General features: G+C 43.6%; 1 protein-coding gene and 1 long non-coding RNA gene across 9 annotated transcripts in view; one reads left to right on the top strand and one right to left on the bottom strand.

Moving 5' to 3' along the window:
- The window catches only part of LOC310838929, a 73,842-nt gene that overhangs the window by 42,061 nt on the left and 15,909 nt on the right, over window positions 1-15,872 (top strand). The window lies entirely within an intron of this gene.
- EFCC1 (EF-hand and coiled-coil domain containing 1) overlaps window positions 1-15,872 on the bottom strand; it is a 68,135-nt gene that overhangs the window by 11,118 nt on the left and 41,145 nt on the right. For all 8 annotated transcript variants that reach the window (XM_083726806.1, XM_083726809.1, XM_083726808.1 and 5 more), the window contains exons 4-5: window positions 5,584-5,719; window positions 4,474-4,639 (exon numbers count right to left, since the gene is read on the bottom strand). In XM_083726806.1, coding sequence (XP_083582932.1) covers window positions 4,474-4,639; window positions 5,584-5,719 — 302 coding nt within the window. The remainder of the gene's footprint in view (window positions 1-4,473; window positions 4,640-5,583; window positions 5,720-15,872) is intronic.

The following is a 15,872-nucleotide window of genomic DNA, read 5'->3' on the forward strand; positions in this document are numbered from 1 at the left end:
CAGTTGAATCCCACCCACAGGTATGTTTGCAGGAAGATTAGACAACATTGCATCAAGCAACTGTTGTTCCAGGCTTCCCAATGCATTTCCTCATCACTTTCCTTCTTGCAAAAAGGCCAATTTAGAGTGAGGTGGGGAGGGGAACCATGTTGGTTACACAAGAGCTCCAAATCAACTTTGTGACAGGTCAAATGTGCCTCACAGGCCCCCAAGGTTGTTAAACCATGTCTTAGCCTAGGGCAAATGCTCCTTCTCAACTCCTCTGTCAATCTGCAGCATGGGTAGAGGACATCTGCCAAACAGTGATTTCTGCACTCCCATTTCCACATGCATTTCCAATGCATCGAAACACATAAACAAATAGTTGCCCTCAGCGTTTGTCTGTATCAGATTCGCCTCCAGGGAAGTAGCTATGATTCCCAAGAACAGTGTGATTCTGCGGTAGATTACTTTCACTGCACTCCCCCCCCCAACTTGGTCTAGCAAGGTTATTTACCTATTCACTACAGACACATTACAAGAGAGGTGTCCCCAAATCCAGAATCCATTTCAAAGTCTATATTTCCCTCTATCCATTAAACCAGTAGTAAGGAACCTTTTTCAGACCAAAGGATGTGTTCTCACATTTATGGACCATCTCCTGGGGCCCACAATGGTAGGCAGGGACTAGGGATGCAAGACTGCCTGTTTTGGTTCTCTCGCTTCTCATTTTTCAAATCTTAAAATCAGTTCTCCACATTTCTGCAGGAAATTTTCATTTAAAACAAACAAACAAAAAAAAACTCTCATGAAAATTCCACGGCACTTGTGCATATTTATCCTAATAAACATATTTTTGACTAACGTACGCATTTTTGCAAGCAATCACTCCTAATACGATGCATGTTTGTAAGTTTTTAAAGTAATATATTCATTCCTGTGCACTAATGTTCCCATACACACACCCCATTGGTTGGAGAACTACATAGCAAAACCTGGATATGCGTGAATTTTGGTGGACTGTTTTGGTTTGGTTTGCGTTGTGTTTCAGAGAATACAAATCCAATAGATTTGATTCAAACTGAATCTCTCTCCTGTCCCCAGCAAGGAGAGGCAGATAGGGTGGAACCACAGGAGTGGTCTGTAGAGGGATCTGGCCTAGACAGAGTCCCAAATGCCAGCCAGAGAGGCCAGGAGGACTGCATTTGCTTCACGCGAAGCAATTAACAGGACAACACACCAAGACCCTCAAAAACTGTGTCCCTCTTTAGCCACGCTGTCGGATCTCTTGAGCTTCAATTCGACACATGCTTACTTTGACTGTGTGAATATTCCACAGTGTTCTCTATTCTCCGCCTGTTTCTCCTTGTTTGGAACAGATAAACAAAGGCAATTACAAGCTCTCTTGCAAGTATCCACTAGTCCTCAGCTTATCAAGGAGCTAATTGCTACCTGCCTTTTCAGAACCAATGAAGAAATTCCACAAAGCAACTCGGGGTCTTTATCATGTTGGACACACACAGCTTGTTTTCTCCTTGATCAATGCTATTGAATGGTGCTGTAATTATTGTACAAACTGTGCTGCAGCCACAAGTTCATAATTTTCTTTGAAGTTTATGTAACACTACAGGCTGGATGTAGATGGTAATGCTTCTCATCCTTTTAATCATGGTTGCTGCTACAGATTTTTAAAGGTCCTGGTGGCAGAAGTGCAACTGGAATTGGCCAGGATCCACATACGCTGGTAATGGGCATCTATGAAAGCCACTATTACATCACAATTGCCACTGGAAAACAGAGAGTTTTGAAGCACAATCCAGATTATCACCTTTAGGTTTATGCAAGGCTTAGAAAGGGCTATTTAGACTACTACCGCACTCCCATTTCCTCCCAAATACCAAAAGCACATTCCCTCCAACAGCCATTGGAGGCACACAGTTTTTAAAAATTGGTTTTCTGAATTGCAGCTCTACAATATGGTTGAATATAGAATTGATGTTGCATAAGGTCCATCCATGGGACACGGGTGGCGCTGTGGGTTAAACCACAGAGCCTAGGACTTGCTGATCAGAAGGTCGGCGGTTCGAATCCCCGTGACGGGGTGAGCTCCCGTTGCTCGGTCCCTGTTCCTGCCAACCTAGCAGTTCGAAAGCACATCAAAGTGCAAGTAGATAAATAGGTACCGCTCTGGCGGGAAGGTAAACAGTGTTTCCGTGCGCTGCTCTGGTTTGCCAGAAGCGGCTTTGTCATGCTGGCCACATGACCCGGAAGCTGTACGCCGGCTCCCTCGGCCAATAAAGCGAGATGAGCGCCGCAACCCCAGAGTCGGCCACGACTGGACCTAATGGTCAGGGGTCCCTTTACCTTTAAGGTCATTTTGAAATAAAGACAACAGATTGGTTCTGATATAATGGAACCCTAGTTTGGTGCTACATGATCAAAGCCCCAGTCCATTTAATTCCCTCTCCCGCTCTAGCCCACTCTTTCACTTTTGATTTGGCCATGATTGCCCACTGTGGATGCCACATCAAACTATGGTTTAATGCAAGATTGGAACTGAGGAAGGGAATGAGAGTGTGGTGGGTGGAGGGAGGAGGATGTGCACATGTGAGTACTGGGTCCATTTCACACACCACCAAACCATGGTTTGACATTATTACATGACCATGGTTCCTCCATGCAAAGATAGTGTTTGTGTATGAGCAGCTTTTATGCCCAATTGCTTTTGCATGTATAAAGATTAGGCATCTTCTTGGTGGATGAAAGCAACTCCACTTTTTGATTCATTTGTCTAGCAAAAGCCACGTATTAGTCTCTATGCCACTGGCAATATTTTATCACTTTCGGCTTGGTAAAGCATCAACTTATCTTCAAAATTTACTAATGTTTTCTTCAATCTATCATTTATGACCTGACACCTTCATTAAGCTCTTTCTTTGGAGGACAGCTCTTTGAATTTACTGTTGCTACGTACTGGAGCATACTTAAAAAGGAATCAAAGTTAACAACCTTTTTCATCTCCTGGCCTTTGTACTTTTAGATTGGATCAATTATTGATCCATACGTGTGGCTGTTACTCTTGGCCGGCCTGCAGCTGAAGAGAACTTTGTTGTGCTTCATTTGTTTGAACGGCCTTTAAAGGTACGGTTTTGAACGCATAAATAAGAGCACACCATGCCATTTAGGTACAGTTTTAGCAAACAGCCTACAGAAAGTGACAGTCTGGCAGTAATTCCTATATTAACTTAAAAGCTTTATGTATAATTGAGTAGGAGGCTATTTCAGCCCACTCTTAGATTTTATTCCAGGTTCAGAGAAGCTTGATATTTACTGATGGGGGGGATATCATAATTGTTACACTATAAAATTATACACACATAGTCCAAGATGCACAGATCATTTGAAAATTCTGAGAACTGAATCATTCCATCCAATTTTTGAGGCATGGAATCTGCCTCTTAACAGTAATCAGCATAGATTGGACAGACTACTGGGCTTTGGGACTTCAACCTACACATGCCAGAAGCAGCCTCATATTGCATTCTTGCTGAAGCTATTATTTACATGTACTGTATCTACATGCAAATATACATTCCCAATATATACTGTGTCACTCCACAGTGGCAGGACAGTGTCACGCAACAACTCTCTGCCAGCAAGCTATGGAGGATGTCGTAAGAGAACGTGTGTGATATCCAGCAAGACAGTTACACTAGTGCAAGGATTTCTGCTTGTGCAATGGACGTTCCCCTCCCTCTTGTCTCCCCTCCACACCCTGTGCCCTCCCCAAATCTATTCCAAAAGAGTTGGGGAAACAGATTTGGGAGGGTGTGTGTGCAGAGAGAATTTCTCTTGGAGAAGAGAGGGAGGGCAGATTCTGTCCTTGCGCTGGCTGATCTAATTCACTAGATAGTGCCCTACGCGTTTCAGAGTCTTGTTGAGAAAGAGATAGAAATAGAGATTAGCATTGGCTGTGATCCAGAGGGCTGTGCAGCAGCCAGCAGAGAGAGAGTGGCATCCACCTGTCCTCCTACCACTGGCATCACTGTGGTTTACTAGGGGGCAAAGGCGAGAGGTGATGGAAGGGATGGCTGGGAGATTGGCACAATGCAGATGCACTGGGAGAAGTGCTGCATTGGCTCCACCAGTTCACCGAACTCCCCGCCACCTCACCCCTCCTGGTAAGCTGCAATGGTACTTGGGAAGCCAGGTGTGGCCCTGGTGTTCCTTTCTGCCAGCTGCTCCCAATACTGTGCAAAAAGTGAACATGCACAGCAGAGCTTCTGAGCACCTCCAGCTGAAACCACTTGTTTGACAAAAAACTCCTGAAATGTGAAGGGTTTTTGGAGGTCGCTTCTGACAAAAGCTGTGATCAGAGACAAAACAAGGATATCAGCAATATTCATGCACTCTATTGGATCTCAGCCAGTCTTCAGTGACACACTGCATTTGCTCCCCCACACACACCAAAAGGCATAATACACACACATCTACCTCTTCCATATTTGTTTCCAGTGTTTTCACTTCTTGCCCTTTCATCTCAAGCTGTTCTGTTAACTTTGAGAGTCGCTTAACTAGTTCCACAATGGTGTTCTCACGGTCGTCCTTTCTGATGTTCTCAAAGGAGGCCATCAGCTTCTTCAGAATTGTGTCATCACACCTGTGGGCAGAAAGACTCCAGTGACTGTGTGTTTCTCCACTGTAGCTTCATAAAGTTAGAAATGAATGCCCTTCGTTGCACAGCATAAAATATTTGAACTGTGCACCCCTGGGAACAAAATCCTTTTCTGAAACAAAAGAGGATTCAACTGCATAGGCAAGAAATGAAAGCATGCCTTTGGGTTGCCCTGGTCAAGATAAAGCAACTAACAAATTTAATAAATAATAATAATAATAATATTACTTGTGAAATCTCCACCATTTGAAATCATGAAAAATAGGCCATGAGAAAGAATTCTGCTAATGAAATGTGGCATTTAGAACTAATAAGAAATTGTTTGTATTTAAAAGAATTTCTTCACCAAATTGTGGATTGCAATTGTGGTTGCAATCCCAGAAAGTTATGTGCTTAGACAATGGGGCATGGGGTATGCAGCTGGAGATATCTTTGAAGTTTCTCTACAGCAGCAGCTCACAGGGTTTCACAGGCAAGCTGGTTTTCGTGTTAAAGGTCAGCTTGCCTGTCGAGTTGCGTGAGTGACTACAGTGGAAGCTGCAGAGACACCTTGGCTTGCATGCACAGTTCTCCCCGAACGCGCTGCTATGCTGTCTGATATTATAGGGCTTGGCATTACTCTCTGGCGTTGAATCAGATTAATTTCATTTACCATCTGAACCTTGTAGATGCCAGGGAAAGCAGTGTGGGAAGCTCCGTTCTCATCCCTAACATCTACTTGAATCGGATGGATTTAATTAACATATGTTCTACAACTACAGGGGATAATCACTGATGTACTCAGTGTACTACCACCCTTTTGATTTGATCCAACCATATTGCATGTTCTGCTTCAAATGCAACTGTACCTGCGATACATCGTTAATTGCCCCCAGTAGCTTTCTCAGACAATGAAGAAGTGTCCTACAAAAGCTCTCGTTGGGACATACCCGCTACTGCAACAGGGAAGTCTAGCGAGGAGTTTCTTCACTTCGGCCACCTGGGATTGCTGTTCCCCTGACCATTTCTCCTCTTCTTCATCAGAAGCAGCCTGGCCTTCCACAGAACGAAACATTTGTTCTTCCCCTGGAAACAAAGAACAACCTCTTCCTAAAATCTAGTGGCGCTCACCGTAACACCTTCTTCAAACAGTAGTTTCAAATGAGATTCAATTTAAGCAAGATCAAGTGGGTAATCTTAAATGAATAATTGGCAGAAATGCTAAAAGTTTCATTACTGGAGAGAAGAGAACTTCCCCTTGGGAAGTGAAATACTATGTCAACTGCTGCATCAGAGTCTACTAGTGGCAAGCCAAAAAGAGTCTGAGACGGCTTCCTGGATGTGAATGGATCCCCGCTCAGCCCTGTTCCAGTATAGAACCAAATACGAGTCCTTGGCCTTGCCCACGGCCATCACATCCTGTCCCCATGCTCTCATATATATATATATATTTCATTTTTTCATATAAACCAACCTTTCCCCCAGATCCGAAACAGACTGTAAAACTAGCTCTCCCAAAAAGCACACGAATTAACACAAAAACAAGCACTAAACTTCCACTAGATTTCCAAAGGTTGCTTTTGCAGTATGTGAAAGGCCATGTAAAGCACAAAAATGAATTGGAAATGAAATGTCCGGAAGTGCCCTCTAAATGCAACGAAAGTCAGCATATAAGAACAAACAGATAAAATAACAATAAGGAGTGGGGCAAGACCATGGAGAATTTTAAAGATAAGAACAAGAAGCTTGTGCAGGATCTGGTAGTGGATAAGGAGCCGGCCTAGGGGTTTATGAAGTGATATAGTCAGAGTGATGAGAGAAGGGAATTATGTTGGAAGCTCGGTGGTACAGTGTCTGTTTTGCATGCATGCAGAATGTCCCAGATTCAATCCCTGAATCTCTCAATAGGGCCTGGGAAATGCTACTGTTTGAAACCTTAGAGTGTTGCTGCCAGTCAAGGTAGACAATGTGCAACAAACGGACCGATGGCTTTGACTCAGTACAATGAAGCTTTCTATGTTCTGTAGCAGCAGAATGCTGAACAGAGGTAAGAGGATTAAGGTGAGGCAATAGAAGAGCAGGCAGAAAAGTCAGTGCAGCAGGGGGGCCAGCAAGTGGTGAGCAGGGTGTGAAGCTGAGCTTCCGCAGTGGGGACACAGAAGAAGGACCGGATTTTTTGTCAAGTTACAGAAGCTCGCAAAGGAGGAGAGGCTTGCAGCTTTTAGGTAGCGTCACTCCAATTCCGGCTACGTGGGTGTATTCACAAGGGAGAAAGAAATAGGCTGAGGGATTAAGATAATTGCCTGCTTTATAGACATGGATTTCCTTACAGACTGGAGTTGGAAGAGTGCTGCTGGCCATTACTCACACATTCATTGCAAGTAGCTGTTTTGCAAACTGGAGTGCTAGGTTTTTCCATTAATCACAGTACGTGTCGCTAGGGAAATACAAACAGCCTTCTTCTCGAGAGATGAATCTCTGCCACATATGCTAAAAGAATGAGTTCCGTCAGCCGTCACCTGCATTGCCGCTGCTCAGTACTTGGCTGAGCAAGACGGCGCTTCTGCTTTAACGAGCCTGTTTGGTGTTTTTCCCTTTTTCTTTCTATGCCGGTTTGACACTTGATGCCTCTCTTTAACATTAAGACAGAGCCGTGGAATTTGATGTGCATGTATATTCGTGGCATCTTTCTACATTTCAGGTTCAAAAATGTGCTAGTTTGATCCATCTGCAGAAAGAGACTGAAACCACAGAGAATATAAGGCTCCCAACTGGAAAGGCAAAGTGTTAGGAACCCAATTAAATAATGAGAATCTAATGTAGAACTGTGTCTGCAAGGGCTGGGTTGACAACAGCAGATGGACAATGTCAACTGACAACAGTAAGGTCTCACTTCCAGCATAATAAAGACCACATCAGAGCCCCTTCTCTGGGTGTTCCTGCCTTCAGAGGTTAGTTGACCAGCCGGAGGAGAGTCTTTTTTGTTTGTGGCAGTGACAAAATTGTCTCCTTCCCTAAATATGTTGGCCTGGCATTGCCTTTGCTAACTTTGAGGTGCCAAATTCCACCTAGTTCTTTTGTTGCTTTAAGTGATATCCATGACCCAGTTTAACAGCTTTATTTGCTGCTTTTATCTAGTTTTCACTCTCTGGTCCTGTTGTTTTATTGGCCATTCTCATCTTGCTGTTTTGTACAGTTCTTGCAATTTCACTGCCTTTTATAGCAGGTGCTGCCATAAGGCCTCCTGGTGAAAGGTTTAGGCTACAAATGCAATAAATAAATAACTAGTGTTGTGGGCAGTGAGAGATGTTCAGCTACGATATTTTGAAATGAAGCCTCTTGGGTTATGTCACATGCTTGTTGTTTTGTACCAATTGTTTGACAGGCATTTAAAAGAGATGGCACAAGGCTGGGTTGACAGAGAAAGCAGCATAGAGTGGTAGTGGAAGGTGGGGGGGGGAAGGGGGTGACTTCTAATATCTTCCTATGCATATTTTGCTGCCAGCGACGAAACATGCTGAACAATTTTCATGCTGCCCAGGAGAGGGCACTGTTGTAAAACAAACAAATGAACAAGAAGCCAATACAGTTTGACCAGTTTAGCAGAAAGGAAGTTATTGTGTCATGTAAACTTTCCTCCTCTTCTACTGCAACAACACACACACACAGGCTAAGTGTGCGAAACTGAGAGAGTCAGAAACTCAGACAGGAGGATAAAGTCGGTGGCACAGGGGAAAGACATCATTTGACGGAACACGCCCTCAGCCAGGAAGTGACATAGCACAAAGCGTAAAGCGGGGGGGGGGGGAGTGTCATTCTGAATAAATACAGACTTCCATTTCAATGTAACTCCCAACTCTTCATTAATAGCAAACACAGAAACATGGTAGCAGGAGCTAAACAAAACAACTCACTGCAGGGCTGCAGGATAACAACAGAAAAGAGCAGAGTGAGAATACTGTACTACAAGCCTGCATCCTTATTGCTATGGATGCAAATTTCCCACACACATCTCCCTTTCCCTCATAAGTCCTCTCTTTTTTGGTACTACACAAATCCTCACTGCTCTTCCAGCTGTGATAGACAGGGCTGGCTCAAGACATTTTGCTGCCTGAGGCAAAGGGCAAGCTCTCCCCTGCTCCCACCTCAGTTCCATGTACAGCTGCCAACCAGACTTGCAGTTTAATCTTATTTCAGTACTTGCAGCATCTTCCATTGCACTGGAGGGCAGTAAGCAAGGTTGGGAAGGGCAGGGCAGACTACATGGCATTCACGACTCTGTCCTCCCAGCACCTTGCTGCCCCATCCCCATCATCTGTCAGCTCACCCTGGCGATAGATCAGTTTAAAATGCTCCAGGCAGCAGTCTACATTTCTTGGTAATAAGAGTTCAAAGAAGAATGGTCAATGGCGGATCCAGCAGAGAAGCCAATGATGAGGCTGACCTCCAAGATTACATTTTTGTTTTAGGAGTCACTGGGGTACAGTAGACACCCAGATTAGCTCTTTACAAACACGCAGGAGGCATGAACTTATAAGCAGCCTTCCTGCCTGCACAGCTAAACAATCATTCTTGTCCCTCACCCCTGCCCAAGAATGGAAATATCTTTTCTGCATGGGTTTGTTCTGCAAATTGCTGACCACATTAGCCCACAGTACGCTAAAAGACATGATCCAGTATTATTATTTCCCATTTGCAAGTCTTCCATTTACCAAGCAGTTGTTTATGCCGACGCTTTTCACTTAGTTTGACGTGGCATGACCTTGAAGCCGAACGTTTAGATTTCAAGCCTCTCCTTCGATACAGTACCTTGTCACTCCTGATTAGTTCTTAAGCTGACTGACACTGCTTCTGTCTGACTGCAAGAATTAACAGCAGCTAAAGGGAATACCAAAAGAGGCAAGCACTGTGGGATTTGCACTGTGGTAAAATGTAGTTCATCCCGCAAGACTGGGGAAAGTTTCCTTACTTTCATGTCTGTGCTCTGGAGCTAGTCAAAGCACACCAAACTTTAAGCTTAGTTTTAGGCTACATCATCTCAGCCAGGAGCACGGTCGGAAGATTCTTCCTCTGCAAATAGCTAGAAGGGTGTTCCCATGTTACATTCAAAGAGTGTACAATCTGTGTTCCCATGTACACAAGTCATTAAGCTGTATGTCTGCACGGTTATTCACATGCAACATGCAACGAGTGTACAACCCCTAATTTACACAGGTTTGCTGCCAGTAGAAGGAAATGGCTTCAATGTAATTGTCACTGAAGCAATTCCCTTTTATTGGGAACAAGGCAAAGCATGCTAAGTCTGCTGTGGTTCCTGAAACAGTTCCCTACCAAGGTTTACATTCAGTAGAAAGAACTGAGGCAGATAATGGATGATAGTGTTGTTGCTGTCATTTTTCCTGCACAGGGCCTCACTTTTTTAAAAATGCAAAACATCAGCTTGAATCATAACTATTGAAAGTTCCTCAAATGTTGCTCTTGTTGCTGGCAGTGAGATTACTAAGCTTATGTTAGCAATGGGGGAACAAAGACAGGGAAAGAAGTAAAATCCCACTCACTGAGCTGTATCAACTTGAGATTTCAGCCTGTCTGGGATTCGCTTTCCCATATATAACTGAGCACATGTAATCCATTTTATAACATACACATTTCTCATCATGCTCCAGTCTTGCCCTATTAACAGTCTTGCCCTCTGTGCTTCATCCTGTCTGCCAGCTACTACTTAAGGAGATACTCCTCACTTCTGCACGAATGTGGTCAGCTACTGAAGGGGCTGCCAATAGCTGTTAAAGCACTGCTTTAACATAGAGAAATGGGACTCAGCTTAGACTCTTCTAGCTTTCCCAGAAAGTGGTGAACTATGATCTGATTCAGGAAACCCTCTTAGCCCTTCCTCACAACACACACACACCCACGGCTGTCAGCTGGTCACAAGGCTGCCTGTTACTGGTTGGCATCCATCTGCTGCTTCCACCAGCCAATCTGCTCCCCCTGCCCTGCCGTCAGTGGCCTGTCCTGTGTTCAGCAGGGACAGCTGGGGTAGGATATGCCTGCTGGCCATGGAGCAGTCTGTTGCTGACTAGAATGGTTGCTGCCAACTGTTTAAAAGTTTTCCAAGTCATTTTTTAAACAGCATAAGCCACCACAGTGAAGTGCTGATGACAAATGACTCTCTGAGAAAATGACCTAGGGTCCTTCTTCAGAGTGAGGCACTGTGACGTGAGATCGTCCTGGGGAGCCTTTAGGAGCTCTTGCGCCGTGGCCACTTTGCTGCAGTGGCATAAACTCACATGAAACCTGCCAATGCATTTCAAAGGAGGAATGGGGAACAAATTAGAAAAGGGGTGGCGGTGGAATACTGCAAGTGTGTTTTTCTCTCTAGCCCTGCTTTGGAAAAATATTAACGAGGCAGTTCTGGTGAACCTGCAGACATGAGTAAGAACTCTGTATCGCCTGTCAGATAACAGGCAAAGACTCACAAACACAGAGCACTCTCTTTATGAATGTGGTTGATGAATAATGTGCTAAATGCGTTTTCCATTCAGAAAAGGACTGCAAAAATGCTTTCTTGAAGCAGACAGTGCCTGAAGTTCATGGCCAGTATATGAAAGCAAGCAGCAGCACATCATTCTCGCAAGCCAGAAGAAACCCACTAGAATTAAATTGCCCCAGCTAGTTCTGGTGAAAAGAGAATTCTATCAAGCCCAAGAAAGGCGGTGCAAATGAAACTGCCACCTGTTTGGGAGGAAACATTCTGTTGCTCCTTGGGATGGCTGCCTCCTTGTGAGCTAATACAGAAGATCATCACACAAAATGATCCCCACGCAAAATGGTCGCTCAAAAAGATGGCTCGATCTAAATGGTGCACTCCTTTAAGAAGATAAAAAGAGCTTGCAGGGTCAGGACAATGGCCCATCTAGTTGAGCATCCTGTTGTCGCCGTGGCCAACTAGATGCCTGTAGGAAGGACTTCCGGAGGCGGCGCGAACGGTAATGGCTGCCCTTTCCTAACCGGGAGAGGGAAGCTCCGCTGGAAAAGGGTCGTCCGCTACGGCGAAGCGGAGACCCATTTTGGAAAACCGCAGGCAGCGGAAGCCTGCGGTCTCGGGACCCGGCGGGCGCCAGGAGCAACCCCCGAAACGTTGAGGGAACCCCGTAAGGGGCTCCGGATCGCAGAGGGGGCAGCGGCGCTGTGGGTCTATGCGCATTCAGCGGAGCGAAGCCGCGCTGCTGTTGCCGGTGAGCGCCGACCTTTCTTCCTGCAACACAAGATTCTAAAACGCAACAACCCGTGAGTAACTGAGGACTTTACTAAATTTTGGGACTAAAAATACTGAAAACAAGCTGAAAGCGGAGTGACGAGGAAAAGGAAGTCCGTCTTCCGCAGCCATTGACTTTTAAAGCAAAGAGCAGGAGGAGTGGAGGCACAGAGAGAACTTTTGACAGCTCAGATTGAGCACCCGCAGAAATTACTTTCAATCCCCTTAAAGACTGTAAGCAACTGATTTTTGGACTTTTATCAGGACTTATATATCCTCTTCTTTGTGAATTACAACTTTACTAAAGAAGCCCAGGTGTCAGAACTGCCTGAGCAGTAGAACTGTCAGACTGCAAATTTGGATACATTGTGTTTAAACTTTGAGACAGTCTGAGGGAGTTCAGAATGGTTACGTTCTTGCACTATGGAACTCCAGTAAGCACAACTTGAAATATTGTGGCAAACTTAAAACCAACTCTGCTAAAACTACTTTTGTGAAGATCCCTAAGTATTGGTTCAGATTTTGTATGATTGGAATGGACTCTTCTTCTTAGGACATTTTATGCTCCCCCTAGAGGATTGAGGATTTATAACAAAAACATTGTTTTACTTTCTATTTCCCGGCCCTCTGTCTGACTGCTACCACCTGGGCCGTAGCTTTCTCATGGGAACAACTCAGCTTGACCTTGACTGCTAGATAACTTTGGAATGAGTGGCGCAAAAAGAAAGGGATTAAGAACTAGACAAACAACTCTGACAACCTTAACTGCAGCCTCACAAACACGCAGATCATCTGTGCCTACTCTGCCCTCGGAGGAAAAAGCTACCTCCCTGTCACAGGCAGGGGAGGGAGAAACTGAGGAATTACAACTGGAAGAGATGGCCTCAGGAGGATCTGGTTCTGTATTAGAGAGAATTCTTGAGAAATTGGAGTCTTTGGACAGGAAAGTTGACCAACAAACTGCGAAAATTGACCTTAATACAGAAACTTTAAACAAATTATCTGGGCAAGTTGCACAGAATGCACAAGCAATCGGACAACTGAAGGAGGCTGCAGGTGAAAATCAGAAACTGGCCGAAGAGACCAGCCAAAGAGTGGGAGAGTTGGAAAAAGAAGTAAGGCCGCTCAGCAAGCAGGTTGGGGAACACCAGACCTACCTCTCTATGTTGGAACTTCGGAACAGGGAGACTAACTTAAGGATAAGATCGATACCAGAAGTGGAAGAAGGCAATCTAGCTGAGTTTTTGACCAAAGAATTCTCCAAGTTCTGGGGTCTAGAGGAGGAAGACTTTAAAATTGTGTCAGCCTTCAGACTTGGAAGACTCATAAAGAGAGAGAAGCCCAGAGACTGTTTGATTACGTTGAGATCAAAGGAGGAAAGGGACAAGATTTTGGGCCTGCACTACGGAAGATCCCTGAACATTTCGGACAAAAGAATTGAGATTTTTAAGGACATTCCTAAACAGCTGTTGGACCTCAGATCTGAATATTTGGACTTAGTAAAACTGCTGAGAAGCAACTCAATCATCTTCAGGTGGGACTTTCCCCAAGGATTATCCTTTACCTTTAGAGGGAAGAAGATTAAAATTAGAATTTTGGAAGATAGGGATAAGTTTTTGACTGCCTACGGAGAGGACCTTCATAAAGGACTTGAACTACCCTCAGGGCCTGAACCACCACAGGTACCTGTACCACAGAACCCTGAAGACTCACAGAACAAAACACCATCCCAAGGAAATTAAACAGATCCATCCAGGATGTCTCTGCAACTTTTAAGCTGGAACATAAATGGCTGTAACAGCCCGGAAAAAAGGAAGAAAATCTTTCACATATTAAAAAAGGAGCAACTAGACATTACTTGTCTACAAGAAACACATGTGACTAGGCTCCACAGAAAAATATTGGTAAATAAAAGGTTAGGCCAAGAATTTATATCTTCGGATTCAGTTAAGAAGAGAGGAGTGGTGATATATGCAAAGGAGAGCCTCTCACCAAAATTTCTATTTAAAGATGAACATGGAAGAATTTTGGCAATTGAAATACAGCACCAAGGAGAGAAAATTTTGATATTAGGAATCTACGCTCCAAATGAAGGGAAATCAGAATTTTACAAGAAGTTGCATGAGATTATGCTGGACTATCTGGACTATGATAACATCATCATGATGGGAGATATGAATGGGATCGTTTCAACGAACATGGATAGGTCACAAAGCCAAAAGGTTACTAAAGATGGCAGACTACCAAAGACCTTTTTCGAAATGACAGACAACATGGACTGGATTGATATATGGAGGACAAAGAACCCCTTGGGGAAAGAAGGAACATTTTTCTCTGAAGCCCAACTGACTTGGACAAGAATTGACCAAATATGGATTTCTAGAGGTCTGGCTCCTAAGGTTAGGAAAGTGGAAATCTGCCCAAAGACCTGCTCCGATCATAACGCGTTGAAAATGGACATGACACTATTACCAACCGGCTCCTTTAGATGGAAGATGAATGACAACTTGTTTAGAGATCAGGAGATTATTAAGAAGGCCAAAAAAAAATAAAGGACTACTTTGAGATAAATTTGAACACTGCAGTGGAAAAAAGAACAATCTGGGACGCAAGCAAAGCTGTGATGAGAGGGTTCTTGATACAACAGAACGCCATAAAGAAAAGACTACAAAATGAGAAAAAGGATAAGATTTTGGGGAAAATCAAAGAGTTAGAGAAGAAACTAAGAGTAAACCCGAAGTCACAGCCGATCTTGAGAGAAATTAAACTCCATCAGGCACAATATTCCAAACTGATAAATCAGGAAATAGAATGGAAGATTAAATTAATGAAACAAAAAACATTTGAATCGGCTAATAAATGTGGGAAACTGCTGGCTTGGCAGTTGAAGAAGAGACAAAAGTTGAACATAGTAACAAATTTGGAAATAGAAGGAAGACATATTCAGAACCCGGTGGAAATTAGAAAATGTTTCCAGAAATATTTTAAGAAATTATACACTCAAGGGCCACAAAATGAGGAAGAGATTGCAAAATTTTTGGAGAAAAATGGACTTAAAAAACTATCACAAGAAAATAGATCACTCCTGAATAGTAAAATAACACGATTAGAGATAGAACATGCCATTCAGAATATGAAGCTGGGCAAGTCTCCAGGGCCAGATGGCTTGACCTCCAAGTACTACAAGACATTAAGTGACTATTTGATTCAACCACTGATGGAGGTCAGCAATGAAATTATGGAGGGAAAGAAGGCGCCTGAATCGTGGAAGGAAGCTTTCATCACATTGATACCAAAATCAGAAACTGAAAAGACACAACTTAAGAACTACCGTCCCATTTCCCTTTTAAATGTGGATTATAAAATATTTGCTGACGTTTTGGCAGGAAGACTCAAAAGAGTTTTAAATGAGATAATTCATAAAGACCAGGCAGGCTTTCTCCCAGGAAGACACTTATTTGCTAATACAAGGAACATTATTGACATTTTGGAACTTTTGCAAACAAATATTAACACTAAAGCAGTTTTAATTTTTATAGACGCGGAGAAGGCCTTCGATAACATCTCTTGGAAATTTATGAAGGGGAATTTAAAAGAAATGGGAGTGGGGCGGGGTTTTGAAAATGGGATTGATGCGATTTACTCAGAACAAAAGGCAAAACTGATAGTTAACAATGTGGTTACAGAAGAGTTTAAGATTGAAAAAGGGACACGACAAGGCTGCCCGATTTCCCCCTTGTTGTTTATTTCTGTCCTGGAGGTGCTCTTGAACTTGATTAGAGGGGACCGGTTGGTGCAAGGGATTCAGATCGGAGCGAAACAATATAAACTTAAAGCTTTTGCAGATGACCTTGTTTTGACATTGCAAGAGCCAGAATCTAGCACAAAAAGAGTGTTACAATTGATTCAGGACTTTGGTCGGGTAGCGGGCTTCAAACTAAATAAACAGAAAACTAAGGTGTTGGGAAAAAACTTGACAGA

Source organism: Podarcis gaigeae (genome assembly GCF_964106915.1).
Source record: "Podarcis gaigeae genome assembly, chromosome: 2".
Lineage (NCBI taxonomy): Eukaryota > Metazoa > Chordata > Lepidosauria > Squamata > Lacertidae > Podarcis > Podarcis gaigeae.